At 40.2% G+C, this 21,523-nt stretch overlaps 3 protein-coding genes across 3 annotated transcripts in view; 2 read left to right on the top strand and 1 right to left on the bottom strand.

The window, feature by feature from the left end:
• The window catches only part of ASPH (aspartate beta-hydroxylase), a 294,530-nt gene extending 281,387 nt beyond the window's left edge, over positions 1–13,143 (top strand). The window contains exon 25 of the mRNA XM_042780764.1: positions 12,993–13,143. Coding sequence (XP_042636698.1) covers positions 12,993–13,143 — 151 coding nt within the window. The remainder of the gene's footprint in view (positions 1–12,992) is intronic.
• A 3,845-nt stretch (positions 13,144–16,988) lies between these two features.
• CLVS1 (clavesin 1) overlaps positions 16,989–21,523 on the bottom strand; it is a 304,398-nt gene continuing 299,863 nt past the window's right edge. The window contains exon 5 of the mRNA XM_007939475.2: positions 16,989–17,076. Coding sequence (XP_007937666.1) covers positions 16,989–17,076 — 88 coding nt within the window. The remainder of the gene's footprint in view (positions 17,077–21,523) is intronic.
• On the top strand, positions 20,878–21,402 carry LOC103195842 (male-enhanced antigen 1). The gene has a single exon (XM_042780760.1). It carries the CDS (start codon positions 20,878–20,880, stop codon positions 21,400–21,402), a length of 525 nt encoding a protein of 174 aa, XP_042636694.1.

Raw genomic sequence — 21,523 nt, forward strand, 5'->3', positions numbered from 1 at the left:
CCAAGACATATCATCATCAAACTCATCAAAACCAAAGACAAAGAAAGAATCCTGAAAGCAGCATGGGAAAAATGAAAAGTTACCTACAAGGGGCAATCAATAAGACTAAGCACAGATTTCTTGGCAGAAACCATGCAGGCAAGAAGACAATGGGATGGTATATGTAAAATCCTGAAAGAGAAAAATTTCCAACCAAGAGTTATATACCCAGCAAAATTGTCCTTCAACTATGATGGTGAAATTAGGAGATTTCCAGATAGGCAGAAATTAAGGGAATTTGTTAAAACCAGACCAACCTTACAAGAGATGCTAAAGGGGGTCTTTTGGCTAGGCAACAACAGCAAACAACAACTGACCATTAACACACATGGTGACACAACCCAGAAACCAACCCAGTTATAGAAGTATTCAAAGTAAATAAGCCTACAAGATTGTAAACAGGGAACCAGAGACATCAATTGACAAACGAGGACAACTGCAAACCAAAAAGAGGGAAAAAAATGTGTAGTTACAAAACTTCTAAATGGTAGGGAATCAAGACAACTACAAGATAGAATGGACTGTTCTAAACTTGGGAAGAAACCTGTAAATCACAGGGTAACCTCAAAGAAAAATGATAAACCTTCATATCAAAATGAAAAAGAGGACCAGCACAAATATTGAGCAAATACTAAAACAATAGCCACAAACGAAGTAATAATACAATTCATAAACAAAATGAGCTCAGCAAAGAAAATTATACGGAACAAAGAAATTGACACCATGAAAAAGCACATAACAAAAATGACAGCAACAAATTCATACTTACCAGTAATTACATATCTGGCAAGAGACTTAGCTCTAAGATTTATAGAAAACTCCAATGCCTCAAACCAAAGGAATTAACAATACAATTGAAAAATGGGCAGAAAGCATGAATAGACTCTTCACCAAGGAGGTTATTCAGGTGGCCAGCAAATACATGAAGACATGCTCATGATCATTGGCCATCAGAGATATGCAAATCAAAACAACAGTGAGATTACCATCTCACCCCAGCACTGATGGCAAGATTCCATGAGACAGAAAATAACAAATGCTGGTGGGGATGTGGAGAGATTGGGACTCTCATACACTGCTGGTGGGACTGTGAAGTGATACAACCACTCTGGAAAGCAGTATGGCAATTCCTTAGAAAGATGGAATTGGAGATACCATTTGACCCAGCAATTTCATTACTAGGTATATATCCTAGAGTGGTGAGATCCAGGACAGGAACAGATATATGTACACCCATGTTCATTGCAGCACTATTTACAATAGCGAAAAGATGGAAACAACCTATGTGCCCATCAGTGGAAGAGTGGATGACCAAACTGTGGTACATGCACACAATGAAATGATATGCAGTGCTAAGGAATAATGTAGAGTCTGAAAAGCACTGCATAACATGGATGAACTTGGAGGACATTATGCTGAGTGAAATAAGTGAATCACAGAAGCATAAATATAATATTAGTTCGTTGTTGTGGAGGGTCAAGGAAAGATTTATATATGGAGGGAAAATTTCTTGGTTGGGTCCCAGGAGTGGGAGGGGAGGTAAGGGAAATACTTAAAAAAAAAAAAAAAAAAAGATGCATTGACTTTAGTTCTGTATATTTCACTGTACATAAATTATATTTCAATAAAATACATTAAAAGAAAAGAAAATATGGGCAGATAATCAGGAAGCTGGGGATATCGACCCCCTAAATCCTATTGAATCACTCCTCCCAACAGAAACAGCCCTCTTACCCATCTGAAGAGATTACTACATCTTTGTCTGTTAAATCACCCTGCTCAGTAAACCAATTATCCCTTCCACCACCATCTTATGAGATTAACATGTCAGCAATTGGAGAGTCTGTCTGAGATATCACCTGGGTTGGCACTTGGGACATCACCTAAGGCAGATGCCTAGAAAGAACATGAACATCCCCAGGATCCATTTCCACCACCCATTTTTGCTTCTAGACCTATAACTACACTTAAGACCCAGTGAGTGCCAAGAGGTAAATTACAAAGTGTGACCCAGGAGGAGATACACTACACTCCAAAAGAGCAGCTTGATTTTTCTAATATATATAATCAGCAACCTGGGAATGTGCCATTAAGAGTGTAACATAATGGTGCAAGGAACATAAAATTGGATCAGTCTGTGTTTATTGATATGAGCCCACCAAGAATAAATTCTTCAGTGTTTCAGTTTGAATGGTTAGAAAAGGATCTAATAGTTTATGTGATTGGTTCACTGAAGCATGGATTAAGCAGCAGCATACACTAAATCAAGTGGAAATACCAGACCTTCCTTGCTATACTATGGAAGAGGGTATCCAAAGGCTTAGGAAATTGGCATATTAGACAGGACTTACCAGGTGCCAAAGGAACAAGGAAGTCGCATCTTCTGACCTCCTCTAACCCCACAAGAGGAAGACAGAATCAACATCAGTAGCCCAAGGTCTATCTCTGTGAGGCCAGACATGCCACCTCCCTCCAGCCCTTTCATCAATCCTGACACCAACCGTTCCTCCTGCAATGCCTACCACCTCTCTGCTGGGTTCAATCATTTGCTGCAGTGACCACACAGAACTCACAGATTATGGCGTTTATTAGGGAAGCACCCAGCTACAATTCAATTCAGGAACAATGCTCAGTCTCTCTCAGCCTACTGTCTCTCAACCAACAATCTCAGTCTTTTCCCTAGCAATGTATGTCTTTCGGTGTCTCTCTCTCAGCAACATGTGTCTCTCAGTGTCTCTCAGCAGTGCATGTCTCTCTGGAAAACGTTTCTCTCAGCAGTTATGTCTTTCTCAACCAGGAGAGAGACTTCTTCTGCCTCTAGAAGGGCTCCTTTTTAGCCTGGCAGAGTGACCACTAACCAATCCCAACATCAGAATTCTATGCACTTGAGAGAGAGAGCAAACTTCCCAGAAGATTGCTTCATGCTGGTTCAACAGAAATACCCCAGCTGGATAACTTTAGCAATCAAGAGCTACTCAGTTGCTCATGGCAAATTCTACCACAGAGTTTACAAAGACTTATGGCTAAAAAAAAAACCACACTACGTAATTTACTACACTGCAGCAGGTTAGACCACAGACACACCCATGGAGTGCCAGAGGACATATCTTTTACTACAATGGTGAGGAAAATATTTGTGCATCCATGAAGACTGCTGTGATTACTATTTTATTGTAAATCAGATTTGACAGTAGAAACTGCTCTAACTTAATTAAGAGACCTAACTACAGTGGAGCTGATTGGACCCCTTGGTGGTAGGGGCCAAATGGCAGCACTTAATCAACAAAGAAAAGATGTGCATGCACAGTAGAGTCAAAGCAGTAGTCAGAATAGTCTGACTCATATGGTCTTATGGTGTTGGCTACGTAGGCATGGTGTACTTAGGAGTGAAGTAAATGGGAAATCTACTAAATATTTACTTGACTGTACAAGTGGAAGAATTCTAGATCAAGTGAATGGCACCCTAACTCGAGTCACCAGAATAGAGAGTCATAGCCCCTCAATCAATTTTCAGACATGAGCCAATTTTCAGACTCACAATCCCTTGAATGAAGGAGAGGCCAAGTTGCCTTGAAGAAGGGCCCTACAACATTGCCAAAAAATTTATGTTGTTAATCTCCCTTCCAGTCTTGCCCAAAGGGATTTATGGCCTTTTATGAGAGTAACTGTTGGGGAAAAGGAAATAATCAGAATTTTAGAGAATTTCTGGACATTGCCTCTGAACTGACACCAATTCTATGAGACCCAAATGTCAGTGTGCCCCACCATTCAGAGTACAGGCATATGAAGGTTATTAATGAAGTCTTAGATTAGTGTCACAATGGGTCTTGTGGGCCCCCAAACCCATCCTGTGGTGATTTCCCCAGCCCCAGAGTACATAATAACAAACATACTCAGCAACTGGCAAAATGTCCACATTGGCTCCCTGATGTGGAGTAGGGGCTATTATGATAGGAAAAGCCAAGTGGAAGCCATGAGAAATACCCCTACATAGGAAAATAGTAAGCCAAAAGCAATACTACATTCCAAGAGGGACTGTAGCAATTACTGCCACCATCAAGGACTTGACAGATGCAGAGGTGCTGATTCCCACCACATCTCTATTCAACTTGCCTATTTGGCTTGTGCAAAAGTATGAAGTATGATAGTAGATTACCTTAAACTTAACCAGGTGATGACTCCAATTTTCAGCTGCTGTTCCAGATGTGGTTTCTTTGCTTGAGCAGATTAATACATCTCCTGGTACCTGGTATCCAGCTGTTGATCTGGCTGAAGGCTTTTTCTCAATTCTGGTTTCAAAGGAACTCCAGAAGCAGTTTGTCTTAAGCTGGCAAGGCCAGCAATATACCATAACTGTCTTCCCTAAGAGCTATATTAACTCTCCAGCCCTCTATCATAATTTAGCCTGCAGGGAATTTGATTGCCTTTCCCTTCCACAAGATGTCACCCTTGACCATTATAGTGATGACATTATGCTGATTGGACCCAGTAAGGAAGAAGTATCAATGACTGTAGACATATTGGTAAGTCATTTGCATGCTGTTGTTGTTGTTATGTGCCGTTGAGTCGGCCCCGACTCACAGCGACCCCTCCTTGGGTTTCCAAGGCAGTATCACAACGGAAGTAGGATGGCCCAACCTTCCTTCCGAGGAGTGGCTGGGGGGTTTAAACCGCCAGCCTTCTGGTTAGCAGTCAAGTGTCTTAGCCACTATGCTACCAGAGCTCCCCATTTGCGTGCTAGAGGGTGGTAAATGAATCTGACAAAAATTCAGGTGGCTCCCGCCTCAGTGAAATTTCTAGGAACCCAGTGATGTGGGTATATCAAGATAATCTTTCTAAAGTGAAAGATAAGTTGTTACATCTGGCCCCTCCTACAACTATAAAGGAGGCACATTGTGGGGTGAGCATCTTTGAAATTTAAAGGCAACAGATCCCTCATTTGGGTTTACTATACCAGCCTATTTATCAAGTGACTCAAAAAGCTGCTAGTTTTGAGTAGGGCCCAGAACAAAAGAAGGCTCTGCAACAGGTTAAGGCTGTGGAGCATACCACTCTGCTATTTGGGCCATATGATCCAGCTGATCAAATGGTGCTTGAAGTGGCAATGGCAGGGAAAGATGCTTTTTGAGGCCTTTGGCAGGCTTCTGTTGGTGAATCACAGTGCAAATCCATAGGATTTTGGAGCAAAGCTCTGCAATCCTCTGTAGATAACTACTGTCCTTTTGAGAAAGCACTGTTTGCTTGTTACTGGGCCTTAGTCAATAGTGAACTTTTAACCATAGGACACCAAATCACTATGAAGCCAGAGCTGCCCATCATGCCCAACACTCCATGGGTGTTGTCAGACTCTCAGAGTCATAAAGTTGGACATGCACAGCAGCACTCCATTATTAAATGGAAGTGGCATATATGAGATCAGGCTCAAGCAGGACCTGAAGGCACAAGTAAGTTACATGAGGAAGTGGCCCAAGTGTCCACTCCTGTCATATTACCTTTCTTCTCCCAGTCTATACCTAGGGCCTCATGGGGAGTTCCTTATGATTCTTTAGCTAAGGAAGAGAAAAGTTGTGCCTAGTTTATAGATGGTTCTTTGAGATATGCATGACACTGCTCAGAAGTGTACAGTGGCAGCACTGCAGCCCCTTTCTGAGACCTCTCTGAAGAACAATAGTGAAGGGAACACTTCCCAGTGGGCAGAACTTTGAGCAGTATACCTTGTTGCTTGGAAGGAGAGATGGTCACATGTGTGATTATACACTGATTCATGGGCTATGACCAATGATTTTGACTGATGGTCAGGTACTTGGAAGGAATATGATTGGAAAATTGGTGACAATTAAGTATGAGGAAGAAATATGTGGGAAGACCTTTCTGAATAGGCCAAAGAAATATAGATATTTGCATCTCATGTGAATGCTAACCAAAGGGTAACCATGGAAGAGGAGGATTTTAACAATCAAGTAGATAGGTTGACACATTCTTTCGAAACCAGTCATCTACTTTCCATAGCCACTCCTGTCATTGTTCAATGAGCTCATGAACAAAGTGGCCATGTTGGCAGGGATGGAGGTTATGCATGGGCTCAACAACATGAACTTGTACTCACCAATGTCGACCATTCCTCAAGGTGGTCAGCTAGTAACCTGGTAGAGGATTGATTATATTGGACTGCTTCCATCATGGAAAAGGCAGTATTTTGGTCTTATTGGGATAGACACTTACTGGGCATATGGATTTGCCTTCCCTGCACACAGTGCTTCTGTCAGACTGCCATCCATGGAATTACAGAATGCTTTATCAAGGAAGTTACTTCACAGCAAATGAAGTGTGGCAATGGGCCCATGCTCATGGAATTCACTGGTCTTAACATGTTCCCCATCATCCTGAAGCAGATTCCTTGATGGAATGATGGACTAGCCATTTAAAGATGCAATTACAGTGTCAGCTAGGTGGTAATTAATACCTTGCAGGATTGGGGCAGAGTTCTCCAGGAGGCCGTATATGTTCTAAATCAGCCTCTAATGTGTGGTGCTATTTCCTCCCATAGCTAGGATTCACAAGTCCTGGAATCAAGGTGGGGAAATGAGAGTGGCGCCACTCACTGTCACCCCTAGTGACACATTTACAAAATTTTTCTTTCCTGACCCTGCGACGCTATGCTCTGTAGGTCTTGTGGTCTTAGTTCCAAAGGGAAAAATGTTCCTACCTGGAGACACAACACTAATTCAGCTGGAAGTTAAGAACTGAACCCAGCCACTTTATGTTCCTCATGCCTCTGAATCAACAGGCAAAGAAGAGAGTTACTGTATTGTATGATGTGATCGATCCTGATTGTTGTTGTTGGTGGTGGTGGTGTTGGTGTTATGTCCTGATTAGCAAGAGAAAATTGGATATATATTACATAATGGAGGTAGAGAAGAATGTGTTTGTAATACAGGAGATCCCTTGGGATGTATCTTAGTACTACCATGCCCTATTTTTAAAGTCAATGAGAAAGTACAGCAACTCAATTTCAACATGACTAATAATGGCCCAGGAGCTCTGGTGGCATAGTGCCTAAGGCATTTTTGACTGCTAACCAGAAGGCTAGTGGTTCAAACCACCAGCCACTCCTTGGAAGGAAGGTTGAGCAATCTACTTCCATCTACTTCCATAGTGATAACTGCCTTGGAAACCCAAGGAAGAGTCACTATGAGTCAGATCTGATTTGATGGCAGTGAATTTTGATGGTTTTGTTTTGGTTTGGTTTTTTGGTTTTGTTTTTTACTAATGGCCCAGACCCTTCAGAAATTAAAGTTTGGGTCACCCCACCAGGCAAAGAACCACAATCACTTGGTGCTTGCTGATGGCAAAGGGAATACAGAATCGACACTAGAAAAATGTAGTTCTAAATACTAGTTATGACCACATGACCATTTGCAGAAACAAGGACTGCAATTGTTAAGAGTATTTCTTCCTTCTTTTATTATGTGTGTGTATAGGGCAAATATTTTTGTTTTCTTCCCTCCTTTATCCCATTGGGAGCTCTGGTGGCATAGTGCCTAAGGCATTTGACTGCTAACCAGAAAGCCGTTCAAATCCACCAGCCACTCCTCAAAAGGAAGGTTGGACATTCTACTTCCATAGTGATATTGCCTCGGAAACCCAAGGAGGGATCACTATGAGTCAGATCCGATTCGACGGCAGTGAGTTTGAGTTTTTTTTATCCCATTACTTGTTAAATGTAAGATGTGAAGAGGGCTATTACCTTTCTGGTTGTACACATCTTAGTGATAGCATGTTAGGCACAAGTATGACTTTATAGTTGTCATTATTTAGATACTGTGTGTGGTTTAAGGAGATGTATACAGGTGCCAAGTTGACAAAGGGTGGATTGTGATGGTTACTGTATGTGTGAAATTGGCCAGACTGATTCTTGGTGGTTTGGCAGACATTGTACTGATTACTCTTCAATAGTGTAATATAACGTAATCATCCTCCATTTTATGATCTGATGTGAGCAGCCAGTTGGTTGAAAAACCATTCAGTTGAAAGCCAGTCAGTTCCCTTGTGGGTGTGGTCTACATCCAGTATATATATAGATGTTCTGACAAAGCTCCCTCTCTTTATGTCCTACATCTGACTTGTCATCCTGTGATCTCTGGTTCTTAGTATGTGATCCAGCAGTCTGCTGTCTGACCTGCTGATTTTAGGTCAGCCCACATAACTGCATGAGTCAGGAGAAGCCTCCAGCCTGATGCCTAACCCACAGATTTGGGACTTGCCAGCCTCCACAACTATTTGAACCGTTTCCTTGAAATATCTCTCTCTCTCTCTCTCTCTCTCTTTTTATTTATTCATAACCAAACCCACTGCCATTGAGTCAATTCCAACTCATAGCAACCCCCATTGGGTTTACAAGACAGTAAATGTTTTCAGAAATAGATTGCTCCATCTTCCTTCTGTGGAGCTGCTGGTGGGTTTCATAACCAAACCCACTGCCATTGAGTCAATTCCAACTCATAGCAACCCCCATTGGGTTTACAAGACAGTAAATGTTTTCAGAAATAGATTGCTCCATCTTCCTTCTGTGGAGCTGCTGGTGGGTTTGAACCACCAACTTTCTGATTGGCAGTCAAATAGCTTAGGCACTGCACTACCAGAGCTCCATATAAATGTGTGTGTGTGTGTGTGTGTGTGTGTACTCCACTGATTTTACTCCTTCAGAGAACTCTGCCTGAGACACTCTGTAAGCATTACAGCAATACCTCGGAGATATTGTGATTGAGTTCCATACTACCACAGTAAAGCAAATATCTTCATAAGTGAGTCACATGAATTTTGTTTTCCAGTACATATAAAAGCTATTTTTACAATATATTATAGTCTACTAAGTATACAACAGCATTATGGAAAATTTCAAACATTATGAAAATTCCCAAAATATGACACAGAGACATGAGGTGAGCACAAGGTGTTAGAAAATTAGCACCAGTAGACTTGCTCGATACCAGGTTGCCACAGATTCTGTTTTTAAAACACAGTATCTGCAAAACACAATAAAACAAGGTCTGCCTGTACTTATTTTTATTAAAATTGATGGTAATTCTATGACAGTGTTATAGTTTTTGCATATATGCTGCTATCATTATATCATTATCATTAATTATAATAACTGGGTAAACTGAAGGATTATGTAATATTGCTTTATCTTGTGGTCAGCTATTCTTACATGTTTTGTCAAATGAGGGACAGTCCTTTTTCTCTGTAAGGGTAAGATGAAATTCTAAATGGGATGGGGCCACAGCCCTCATGAACCCCTAGAGAGTGTTGTGGAGGACCTTCAGAAAGACTACCCTTGAAGGTGCCTCTGAAAAGCTTTGTTCCAAGGGCACTTTCCATATCATAATTTGAGCTTAATTTAATCATATTTGATAGAGCTTTATTCACAAATCAAGTGACCTGAAAACTATTTCTTTGCATTTTTTGGTTTTAGACCAGAAGGAGTGTAAAGACTTTTAACACCTCATGTTTCTGTCTCCTTCTGTTGTTATCCTCCCCAACAGGACGTGGCTGAGATGATGTTTTAGTGTCCTTCCCTTTCACCCTTTTACTCTTTGACTCATTAAGGCTGCACTTTTCAACCATTGTAGCTCTTATAACTAAATGAAAGACATCACTTATTTTTAAGTATTTAGAAGCAACCTACATTTAAGAAGTAAGTGATAATTGAGTATCATTGCTATTTTGTGAGAAAATGTAACAAAGAAAAAGAAAGAGCAAATAGGAATCAAATAGGACATGTCTCTTCATGTAGTGTATGACCTTTAAGAAAAGTCTCTTAACAACACTTTGGAATACCTCTCAGACTTTTATGTTAAAAAATTGGTTAGTAAATGATTTACAACTTGTTGAAATTTGACTTAATATATCTGCAAAGCCACAAACCACTGATTCTCAAATTCCACTCTTACAAGAACTAGTGTTCCATGAGGGCAACATTGGATCCTAGTGCTAAAAGCTTTATTGATTCACAGGGAATTTAAGTTAATGAGTGAAATACTGAGTTTTAAGTTTTTCTCCTACAACGCCTTCTGAAATTTTTGGCTTTCCTACCCCTATCTAGTGAAAGATGTCAGAATTCGGTGACCTATCATTTTGTGCAACCTAGAGTTTTCTAAATGGAGCACTGGTGTAGTAGTGCATAAAGCATTCTACTGCTAACCAGAAGTTGACGGTTCGGAGAAAGATGAGAGAGTCTGCTTCCATAAAGATATCCAGCCTTGGAAACCCTGTAGGGCACTTCTACCCTAAAGGGTCACTGTGAGTCAGAATGAATTTGATGGCAGTGGGTTTTAGAATTTTCTACTTCGTTTTCTTAAATACGTCCAGTATTTTAGATAACTTCCAGATTCTCTACCACCTTAAAAAAAAATCATGTTTTAAAGTGATTTAAGAATCACTATTTTTGCCACTCCTCGGAAGGAAGGTTGGGCAATCTACTTCCATAGTGATAGCACCTTGGAAACCAGGGAGGAGTTGCCATGAGTCGGGTCTGACTCAACAGCACATAGCAACAACAACAACAACATTGTTGCTCCACCAGTTCTCTAAAAATGATGACATCTCACTCCCTTGAAAGTTTTCAGTGTTCTTCAATAATGCAACTCCTTAGGGAACATCGCCAATGTAATGTTCAGTAAACTCATACCACTTCCTAATTTTATCACCTTGATCTTTTGTCTTCTCTTTATTTTTTCTATATTTTTCTTACTCTGTATTATAATCTCTACCATTATTTGATTGTCTGCTATGTGTCAATTACTATGTTCATCCTCACATCAACTTTGCAGATAAAGAAACAAAGGCACAACTATAAAGTAACTCTCTCAACGTCACATAAGAAATAATGCCAGAGTCAAGAGGTTTAAATAGGCCTCCCTTAAAAAACCATAACCTTTCCATCAGGATATGCCACTCCTCTCCCTCTTCTCTTTTATTATAAATGGCTACCCTTTTTCATGCATTCTTTTCCCTCTTCTTTTCTGCCTGTACTGTACACTTGTCAGTGGTACCCACTGATGTTGCTTGGTTTCACCAACAAATTGAACCCAGAAAATGATTATCTAATTCTGCATAGAGAGGCAGTGTTGGTTCAGTGGCAGAATTCGCTCCCATGCAGGAGACCTGGGTTTGATTGCTGGCCAGTGCACCACGAGCACAGCCGCCACCTGTCTGTCAGTGGAGGCTTGTGTGTTGCTCTGGTGCTGAACAGGTTTCAGTGGAGCTTCCAGACTAATATGGACTAGGAAGAAAGACCTGGAGATCTACTTCCAAAAATTCACCAATGAAAACCCTATGGGTCACAGTGGTCCAATCCACAACCAATCACTGGGATCGCACAAGACCAGGCAGTGTTTTATTCCCTTGTGCATGGAATTGCAGTGAGTCAGGGGCCAACTCTATGGCAGCAAACAACTATATAAGCTATAGCTCATTTTCCTTCTTTTACTTGTCATTTTTTTTTTTCTTTTTAGTTTTACCTTTCGTTTTGTTTCTTTTTGCGTACTAATGAATACATGTTTGACCAAATCAATCATGTGCTCCTGGGTCTGTATATTTTTGTATATAATTAGGAAATTTTATCATCAAATTCATTTCATCTGTCAGTAATTCTCAACTGGAACCATATTTTCTCCTATTTCCAAAAAAGAACATTTGGCAATGATTGTAGGGAAATTTAGGAGCCCTGGTGATATGGTGGTTAAAGTGCTCACTAACCTTTCAGCTAACTGAAAGATCTGCAGTTTGAACCCACTAGCCACTCTGTGTGAAGATGTGGCAGTTAGCTTCTGTAAAGATTACAGCCTAGGAAACCCAGTGACACAGTTCTGTCAGAATTGACTTGACAGCAACAGGTTTGGGTTTTTGTTTTTGTTTTTTTGGTATATAATTTTGCCTGTGAAGACTGGGAGAGGTGCTGCTGGTATCTGCTGGGTAGAGGAAAGGTATCCTGGTAAACATCTCACAGTGCACAGGACAACTCCTGCAACAAAGAATTATCTGACCCTAAATGTCAATTAGTCCTCAATTTGAGAAACTTTGCAATATGGTACATTACCTAATTTAATATTGATTAATTCTCTAGTAATGAGCATGAGACAGAAATAGTTTTCTAAGGCAAAACATATAACAGTATCAGTTACCCACATCGCAGATCCCTTGTCTTTTGTACAACATTAGTGTTGAACAGTGACAATTCATGTTCATTGTGAGAATTCTGAAATTACTTTGTTAATCATCAAGAAAAGAATAAAGTCTGGCTAATGTTCCAATTATTTGTTTATATTCCAAAGAGTACCATAAAAGTGACTTCCTGTACGTGTTGTTAGGTGCCCAAGTCAGTTCCAATTCACAGTGACCTTACGTACAACAGAACCAAACACTGCCTAGTCCTGCACCATCCTCATAATCATTGCCGTGCTTAAGCCCGTTGTTGCAGTCACTATGTCAACCCATCTCATTAAGGATCTCGTCGCCTTTTTCTCTGATCCTCTTTTTATCAAGTGTGATATCCTTCTCCAGGGACCGGTCCCTTCTGATATCATGACCAAAGGGTCACTCTGAGTTGGAATCAACTCAGTGGCAGGGGTTTGGTTTTCCTGCACCTAGACATGAATTAACCTCATACATCTGAGGTCCCCGTGTGGCATAAGTAGTTTGCACTGGACTACTAACCTAAAGGTTGGAGGTTCAAATCCACCCAGCACCACCTTGGAAGGAAGGCCTGACAATCTGCTTCTGAAAAGTTAAGAACCCAGAAAAACCTATGGAACAATTCTATTCTGTAACACGTGGGGTTGCCATGTGTCAAGATTGACTCTACAGCAATAGGGTTTTTTGGTTTTGTTTTTTGGGTTTTCTTGTCTGAACCATCTAAGGCTGTGCTCAAGAGTTCATGTTTTCTGTTCCAGGACATGGGAAGAAGGCAAGGTGCTCATCTTTGATGATTCCTTTGAGCACGAGGTATGGCAGGATGCCTCGTCTTTCCGGCTGATCTTCATCGTGGATGTGTGGCACCCAGAGCTGACACCCCAGCAGAGGCGCAGCCTTCCTGCAATTTAGCTTGTCTTGCAGACCCAGGACTCACTGGACAGAGCTGCCTTTCTGGTTCTGTCACCTTGGGTAAAAGGAGAGAAGTCCAAACATCAAGGCTCTAAATTCACTTGCAGCCTGAAAAATACTAAGTCTCTGCCTAGGGTTAGAAGACACTAAAGGGAATCATTGCCTAGCTCCAATTCATACAGAATTGTCATCCCCTGACAGTACTGGTGTGATGCTTGTATTTAAGGTGAATACATGATAGTGCCCACCTTGCCAGCCAAAGATACTTGTTTTCACTTAAAAAAGAGGTCTAAATGGGTATATAATAAGAATATATATGTAGAAACTGTGAATGAAGAGCTATAGTTTGTCATTTTTCTATGCAATATTTTTGTAGGGTAGCTAGACTATTTTGTCATCATGTACCACTACTTTTCTACTGTTGATTTTAACAGCAAGCTGTGGACAAGCTTTAATTCTAGCTGTCTGATGGTAGCTTCCCTGTTGAATGTAGACTTTCTTCTTTTATTTCCTTTTAGTAAAAAAAAGACACTTATGTGAAAGAAGCATTTTTAATTTCCTAATATGAAGGATAAAGATGTCATTTTACAATGTCTATGAACTTTACTGATCCCTGCCCATTGACTCTGTTTTGCTTTATTGTCTTCATTGAGAGTGAGTATCTTAATTAATTTCTCTCCTCACTGTGCTAATGGCAGATACAGTGTCAAAAGCTCTAGGAGGAATTTTTACATGGAAAAAGGACATGGAATCATTTTGTATTAAGCTATAAAAATGCCACGTGTGATTTTTTTTTTTTTTTTTAATGCCAACTTTAGGACTAGGGAAGAAAAAGTAAAATTTCCTCTGTGGATCAGGAAGATAGGGGGTGTTGCTAGGGTAGCTGGTTGCCAACCTCTTTGCCATCTATCATACCCTGAATCCAAAGTGTCACTGCCTACTGTAGATGCATGTGGGTGACAAAAAAAAAATGTCCCTTTGGTTCTTCAGGGGATTCCTGTCAAAATCTGTAGTATTAAAGATGGTAGAATGGAAGGGAAACAAGAAGAGTGCTAGGATCTCTGTCCTGGGTGTAGGATGGAGAAATTGCTTTCCTCTTTGGAAGAGTTTGAAAGACTGTTCCATGTCCCTGGCTTGAGACTTCTGCCATTTAAACATTAAGTGACACTTTGAAATAACAATTATTATCCATAGTTTAGTTTTAATATTACCCACAACATAGAAATAACAGTTGAAAAATGGTCTTGTCTACTCATTCCAAATATGATCAAGTCATTAATTTAGTAAAGTATGAATGCATTAGATTTTGTATTCTTTCAAATGGAAGCTAACTAGAAATGTTAGGTATGAGAAGGTAAAGATATTCATGCACTGAATTTTAAGCCCATCTGAACAAAACTGAAGAAATGACACACAGACTACCAAATTGCATTCACAGGTAGTGATCACGTTTGTGCTTTCTTTTCCATTCAAGGACAAAGGAGAAGGCTTTCTTGCTCTCATTTAATTTTTTTTTTTTTTTTAAGATTGAAATTGACCCTTTTTGCTTGATCTTAAGGATGCTGGCTTCTAGTAGAAGAGTTTGCAAAAATATTTGAATATTTATCCTGTTCCCTTCTGTTTTGCCAGTGTTCAAACAAAAATCCCACTGAAATAGATGAAGAGGCATGGGAAGAAAAATATAAAGTGAATCACCAAAATCCAGGAAAAACAAAAAAAGCAAACTCTTGAAAAAATAAAAAGGGATTCGTGTCCTTGTGTATTTATTGAACAGAGGAGATGACTGGACAAAGGCAACACAATTCATTGCTCATGTTGTAACATTCGTGTCACTTACGGAATTTGGTTCTTGTATGTATATTACATACACAGAAAGGAAATTCAAATCATAAATTTTCATTGTTGAGCCATCATCTTACATTCATTTATAGAAATTATGAAATAGAGCAAAAACTAACTCTTATTAATTTAGTAAATAGAGTATGGTATTTAAAATTGGGTCACTACAGTAGGATTCTAAATATTGCCAGTTGGAAAGCTAGAATTATCACTGTTGCAAAGTGCTGGCAGTAATTGATTCCAGTAATATTTTAAATAGTTGGATCCCACAACTATTTTATAAACCCAAGTAATATAATGGATTTTCTAATTCACTTTAATTTTTCATCTTTCTTCCCTAACTCATGGTATGTAAGAAAAGTATTTTAGTCATTGAATTGGTAAAATCACTTCAGTATTATTTTGTGATTTGAAATATCTACACAGATAAATTCGATTTATTTATACTGTGATGCAATTGGTCAAGAAGTGTTTTTAATACTACGTCAGTTATATTTCTTCAAAGTTGTATTGCCTATTGCAATATAAAATTAATTCTGTAATTATGTAGCAGTAAAAAAAAATTAAAACATTAGACCCATTGAGAGAAAGAGATTAAATAAATGCCTAAGATCAGTAATAATACTTGTTCTGCTTTTTGGGGGTGACTATGACCAGTTGAAACACCTCTATTCTTTGAATTGTTCTGCTAACAGCTTAACCCTCCCAAATGCTGAAATTTTCAAAACCATATTTTACTCTCCATTATCAAGTAAAATGTTTTTGTTTGACATTGAGCACCAACTTGTCATACTAATGAATGTCCATGTCATGCAGATGGCTGGGAGAATATGAGATATGCAAAAATATACAACTGGTTTTGGGAAACATGGCACAAGTAAGGATATCATATCCTATGATAATCAGTTTATTTTATATCTAATTCCCTTTGAATGGGTAGTTGGGGACTCCATTTCTAAGGAGAATAGATAAAGAAATAAAATGATCTTTGGCATTTCATCCTACACTCCTAGTCTTCTCTTATTTTCAGTACTTGCGTATGTATTCATTCTTTCAAAAGCAAGAGTCTTCCTCCATGACGGAGTATCTACCCTCTCAGCAACAGCCAGGCCCTTTCTCCACACATTTAACTGGTTGCAAGAGGGTTGGGGGTTAAATGGTTTTACCAAAGCTCTTTCCTTTGCTGTCATGAACCAAGCGATACAATTTGTTTGGATCCATTCATCACTGCCATGTTTTCAATGAGATTCTCCTCTCTGCAGACACACCCTGGACTAATGGGTTCTGGGGCTGCCTGTGGGAAATCACATTGTTAAGACGAAATAATCTTATTTCAAAGTGTGTGCGTCTTCTTTTAAGAGTCAGCTAATTATAGTCAGCTGATGGTCCAGTAAATGATATGATGTCAAAATCATTGTTTAAGGATTTAAACTCTGCAAATAGTCAGAGCTATGAGAACTATGAGCCATGCACTTAGGCTGGGCAATTTGATGCTGGTGATGAGGTCAAAGAAAAAAAATTCAGTAAGAATGGAAATTACTGAAGATGCTATGGTCTCTGGGCTTTGCACTACCTTACACTTGGCAATTGTGTCTGCACAGTTTAACTCAAACGTATTACTTGAAAATGCACATAATCTGCAAAGTCTGGAGAGGGTCCCTGTGCAATGCCTCGGAAAAAATATTTGTCCTATTGCAGATTGTTTATCAAATTTAATTTTTCTTTTTCAATTCATTTAATACCATACATAAGGAAGGAGGGGACTTTTGTTTACATGAATGCCTTGCTTCATCATCAAATCCCCATACTAAAAAAAATCTCTCAAGTCTTTGCTCAACTTTGGCTGCTCAGACCAATGGCTGGTGACGTTCATTACTGGATGGCAGAGTGGAGGACGTGGGTCAAGCCAGATGCACGTGTCTTTGAGGGTCAGTTGAGCGTGTGCTTCCTGGGAGGCTGGAACCACTGAAGGCTGGCAATATGCAGAGTGTCTAGGTGACTCAGGTTCAGTCAAGAGCCAGGAGCGGCTGGGTATTCTCGCTCTCTCCCTTCTCCTCATGTTTCAGGGTCCCAGCTTCTACCACAGACTGAGATCTAGTGAGATGGGAGGAAAAAAGACACCATTACAAAGAATTCATTTTGGCAACCTTTCGGGAATCTTCAGGTGTACTTGATTGAAGAATGTGACCCTAAAATTTATGTCTACCCATGTGCTAGATTGAATTATGGCTCCCAAAAAGATACGTTTGCAATATAAACCTGTAAATATGGCCCTATTTGGAAATAGAGGTTTTCTTTTGTTAATGAGACCATACCAGAGTAAGCTAGGTGGTAGGTATTGAACCTAATTCCTTCTGAGTGGTGTTTTATAAAAAAGAGCGGAATAAACATAGTCACACATACATTAGGGGAAGGCAGATGTCAACACCAAGGAACTCCTAAAACTACCAACTTAATTATCAATTAACTTTAATTGACTATTCAATTAAGTTCCCTCCCTGGAGCTGATGCCCTGATTTCTACTTCTAGCCTCCCAAGCTGTGAGGCAATAAATTCCTATTCTTTAAAGCCACTCACTTGTGCTATTTTTGTTACAGCAGCATTAGGTAACAAAGACAACCTAGAACCTGTTAGTGTGATCTTCTTTGGATATAAAGTCTTTGAAGATGTCATCAAGCAAGAAGAGACCATACCAGATTAGAATGGGCCCTTGTCCAATGACTGGTGACCTTGTAAGAGGAAGGGAATTTGATCCCTGGAGACACAAACAAGGGAGATGATCATATGGAGACAGAAGCAGAGATTGGAGTTATGCTGCCACAAGCCAAGGAATGCCTAGTATTTCTGGCAACCACTAGAAGCTAGAAGAGGCAAAGGAGGATTCTCCTCTAGAGCCTTCAGAGAGAGTATGGCCCTGCTGACAGTCATTTCAGACTTCCAGCTGCCAGAACTGTCAGACAGTAAATTTCTATTGTTTAAGCCACAATTTGTTACAGCAGACCTAGGAAACACATACAGAAGGAAATCAGATTGTATATACCATTTTGCTGTTTTACCAAGGTTCTCAAAACAAGTGCATATAGTTTGGTCTTTTTGGTTGGGATTGTTTATCTTTTATCTTTTGTGTGTCATGCTTTTATGTTTTCCAAGCCACACTTTTATGAAGAGAGGCATCTTAGAATCTTGGAATCTTTGCAGAAATTTCTTATGCTGGTAGAAGGCATGTAAGTGTTCTAACTAAAAGTCTGACCCTTGTTAGTTGAGTGGCCTTAGGAAAATCACTCAACCTATTTAGGCCCCAGTGTCAAAACATTCTAGAGATCTTGAGATGAATAAAGTCAAACTTTGTTAGATTTTTTAATATTTCAAAGTACTTGTAAGAGCTTTTGTTTCTCGAGGTCATGGGAAAATGGCATGAATGATGTTACAACCATGGGCTTTCAAATCAGATAGATCTTAAGTTGAGACTCTGCCCCTTATTGGCTGGGCAACCTTGAGGGAACTCTTAATCTGTAAAACAGAAGAACTACTAGCTGCTTCCCATGGTTGTTAAGGACTAAAATGAGAACAGAAGAACTACTAGCTACTTCCCAAGGTTGATAAGGACTAAAATGAATAAGGCACATAAAGCCTTATTTGGCACGTGCTTGTAGTTATGATGTACGGAGAGCACTCTCATCTCACCAGTGCAACAGCAGTACTGATCTTTAGTTTCTCGTGTGTTCTTTCACACTGAACTAATAGCCAGCCCCACCCCCTGAGTTTATAATATGGATTAAAACTCGAATTATTTTTCAGTTTATAGAAAAGGTTATAAGGGCTATGCACACAATGTTATTGTTTGGTGCAGTTGAGTCGGTTCTGACTCGTAGTGACCCTGTGTACAACAGAACACAACACTGCCTGGTCCTGTGCCATCCTCAAAATCATTGCTGTGTTGGGAGCTCAAAGTGTCACTCCATCTCATTAAGGTTCCTGCTCCTTTTCACTGACCCTCTATTAAGCATGATGGCCTTCTCCAGGATATAATAGACATTCAATAAATGTTTGCATACTGAAAATAATTATTTAAAACATTTAGAGAATGGTGGCTTTGGATTGTTCAAATGAATAAAATTTAAACAGATAATAACACCAATATTAGTTACATATGCACCTAGTATTGTTCTAAGTTCTTTATGCGTATTAACTTGTTTCATCCTCACAACAACCCTAAGAGGTGGTGCTATTTTTGTCTCTGATTAAAGCCCAAAACTAAACCCACTGCCAATGGTTGATTTCCACTCATAGCAACCCTACAGGACAGAATAGAAGACTCATTGGGCTTCCAAGGCTATAAATTTTTATGGAAGCAGACTGCCTTACTTTCTCCAGTTGAGAGATTGGTAGATTTGAACTGCTGACATTTTGGTCCGTAGCTGAATGCCTGAATCACTATGCCAGCAGAGCTTCTTAGTCACTGATTATAGATGGAAAAAACTAAGGGAGCAGACCAAGAAGTGAAGTAGTATGAAAAGTGATACAGATAAAGGGTGGTGAGCAGGTTTTTTACCAATACACAGCTCTTAGGTGTACTTAATGCTACAGAACTGTTTAGCTAAAACATTTAGTGTTGCATCTTACCATAAAAATAATTTTCTACCTAAAATTTGGATTTCCATTCAGGATAAGTGCTAAAAGCACAAAATAAAGAAAACAAGAAGCAAATCAGTACAATTGCCTCAGAACAATTAGTATGTACTTTAAATATGAATTCATTCAAATAGTCCATGTGTTCCATCCAACTTAAAGGTTCAAGCCTAACCTTTGAAAGTATAATGGATTCATTTACTGCTAGGACAGGACAGAAGAAGCCCCAGGTAATGGTTTAGTCTCAGTACTTTTACATGCTTCCTATACAATTTCCCGATCCCTCCTTTGGTTTCCGAGGGAGTATCACTATGGAAGTAGATTGCCCAACCTTCCTTCCAAGGAGTGGTTGGTGGGTTCAAGCTGCCAGCCTTCTGGTTAGCAGTCAAATGTCTTAGGGATTATGCCACCAGAGTTCCCTTGTTTTTGTTGAGAGCTTGGTATATATTTATTTTTGTTACTTGGGAGGAGGAACTCACATAAAGGCTTTCAAAATCTAGGAACACAAAAGACATTCAAACAAACATGGTTAGCTACTATCAGGTAAGTTACTGACTCATGGTGACCCCATGCACAGCTCAATAAAGTGCTACCCAATCCTGCACCATCCCCATGATCAGTTGCTGACTGAACTCTTGGATCGAGAGGGTCTTCATTGGCTGATTTTCAAAAGTAGATCATCAAGCCTTTCTTCCAAGGCACCTTAGTCTGGAGGCTCCACTGAAACCTGTTCAGCATCATCACAACACTAAGCCTCCAGTGGCAGATGGATAGTGGATGTGCATTTGGTGCATTGACCAGGAGTTGAACCTGGTTCTGCTCATGTAGAAGATGAGAATTCTACCACTGAACCGCCAATGCCTCAAAGCACACATTAGCAAGGAAGAATAAAAGCTGAGGAGCACATCTGACCACACAGGCCACCCCCTCCAGCCCTTGTACAGCCAGCCTAAGTGCTTTGCTTTCCAGATCTGCATGAAGATGGAGACTTGATGAGCATCCCGTTTTAGACACATTTAACTGCATTTGCTAAGAAAACCCTACGAAAGAGTTCTACTGTAATACATGGGGTCATCATAAATGAGAGTCAACCTAATGCCAATGGGTTTTCATGGAAGTTGAGTTTATTTTACATGGCAAGTGAATCTCAGCTACAGAGTTAGAAGGAACCTTAGTGACCCATCTAGGTTAACTTTATAGGAAATCTCCAGTGAAGGACAACTCTACTACATAGTTCTTCCCCACTCTGAGCGGCGCCTGCCCCGGATGGCAGCAGTAGTTCTAGGGGGAGACACCATGGGCCCAGAGCGTATCTTCCCCAATCAGACTGAGGAACTGGGGCCGCATGTGGGCCCCACAGAAGGCACTAAGGATTGGAGCAGTGAGGAGCAGGAGGAAGAGCAGGAGGAAGCCGGGGCAGGCCCAACTGGTTACTCTTACCAGCCCCTGAACCAAGATCCTGAACAAGAGGAAGTGGAATTGGCACCTGTCGGGGATGGAGAAGATGTAGTTGCTGACATCCAGGAACGGATCCAGGCCCTGGGGCTGCATTTGCCAGACCCTCCATTAGAAAGTGAAGATGAAGAAGAGGAGGAAGCTACAGCATTGAGCAGCCACAGCTCTATTCCCATGGACCCAGAACACGTTGAGCTGGTGAAAAGGACAATGGCTGGAATAAGCCTGCCTGCACCAGGGGTTCCTGCCTGGGCACGGGAGATCTCAGATGCTCAGTGGGAAGATGTGGTACAGAAGGCCCTCCAAGCCCGGCAGGCATCACCAGCCTGGAAGTGACAACGCTAAGAGCTGCCTCACTCACACTGAATTAAAACCTGTCTTTAGGAAACTTCCACATACTGCTTTCATTTCTGCCTTCTAGAGCCACTAGAGTACATGAAATCAATCTCATCCATGT

Source organism: Orycteropus afer, unplaced genomic scaffold, assembly GCF_000298275.1.
Source record: "Orycteropus afer afer isolate SDZICR_OR568_19922 unplaced genomic scaffold, OryAfe1.0 scaffold00060, whole genome shotgun sequence".
Classification (NCBI taxonomy): Eukaryota; Metazoa; Chordata; class Mammalia; order Tubulidentata; family Orycteropodidae; genus Orycteropus; species Orycteropus afer.

Bases quoted from the DNA above. Each gene is read 5' to 3' on its own strand.
- LOC103195842 (XM_042780760.1), top strand. From the start codon at position 20,878: ATGGCAGCAGTAGTTCTAGGGGGAGACACCATGGGCCCAGAGCGTATC.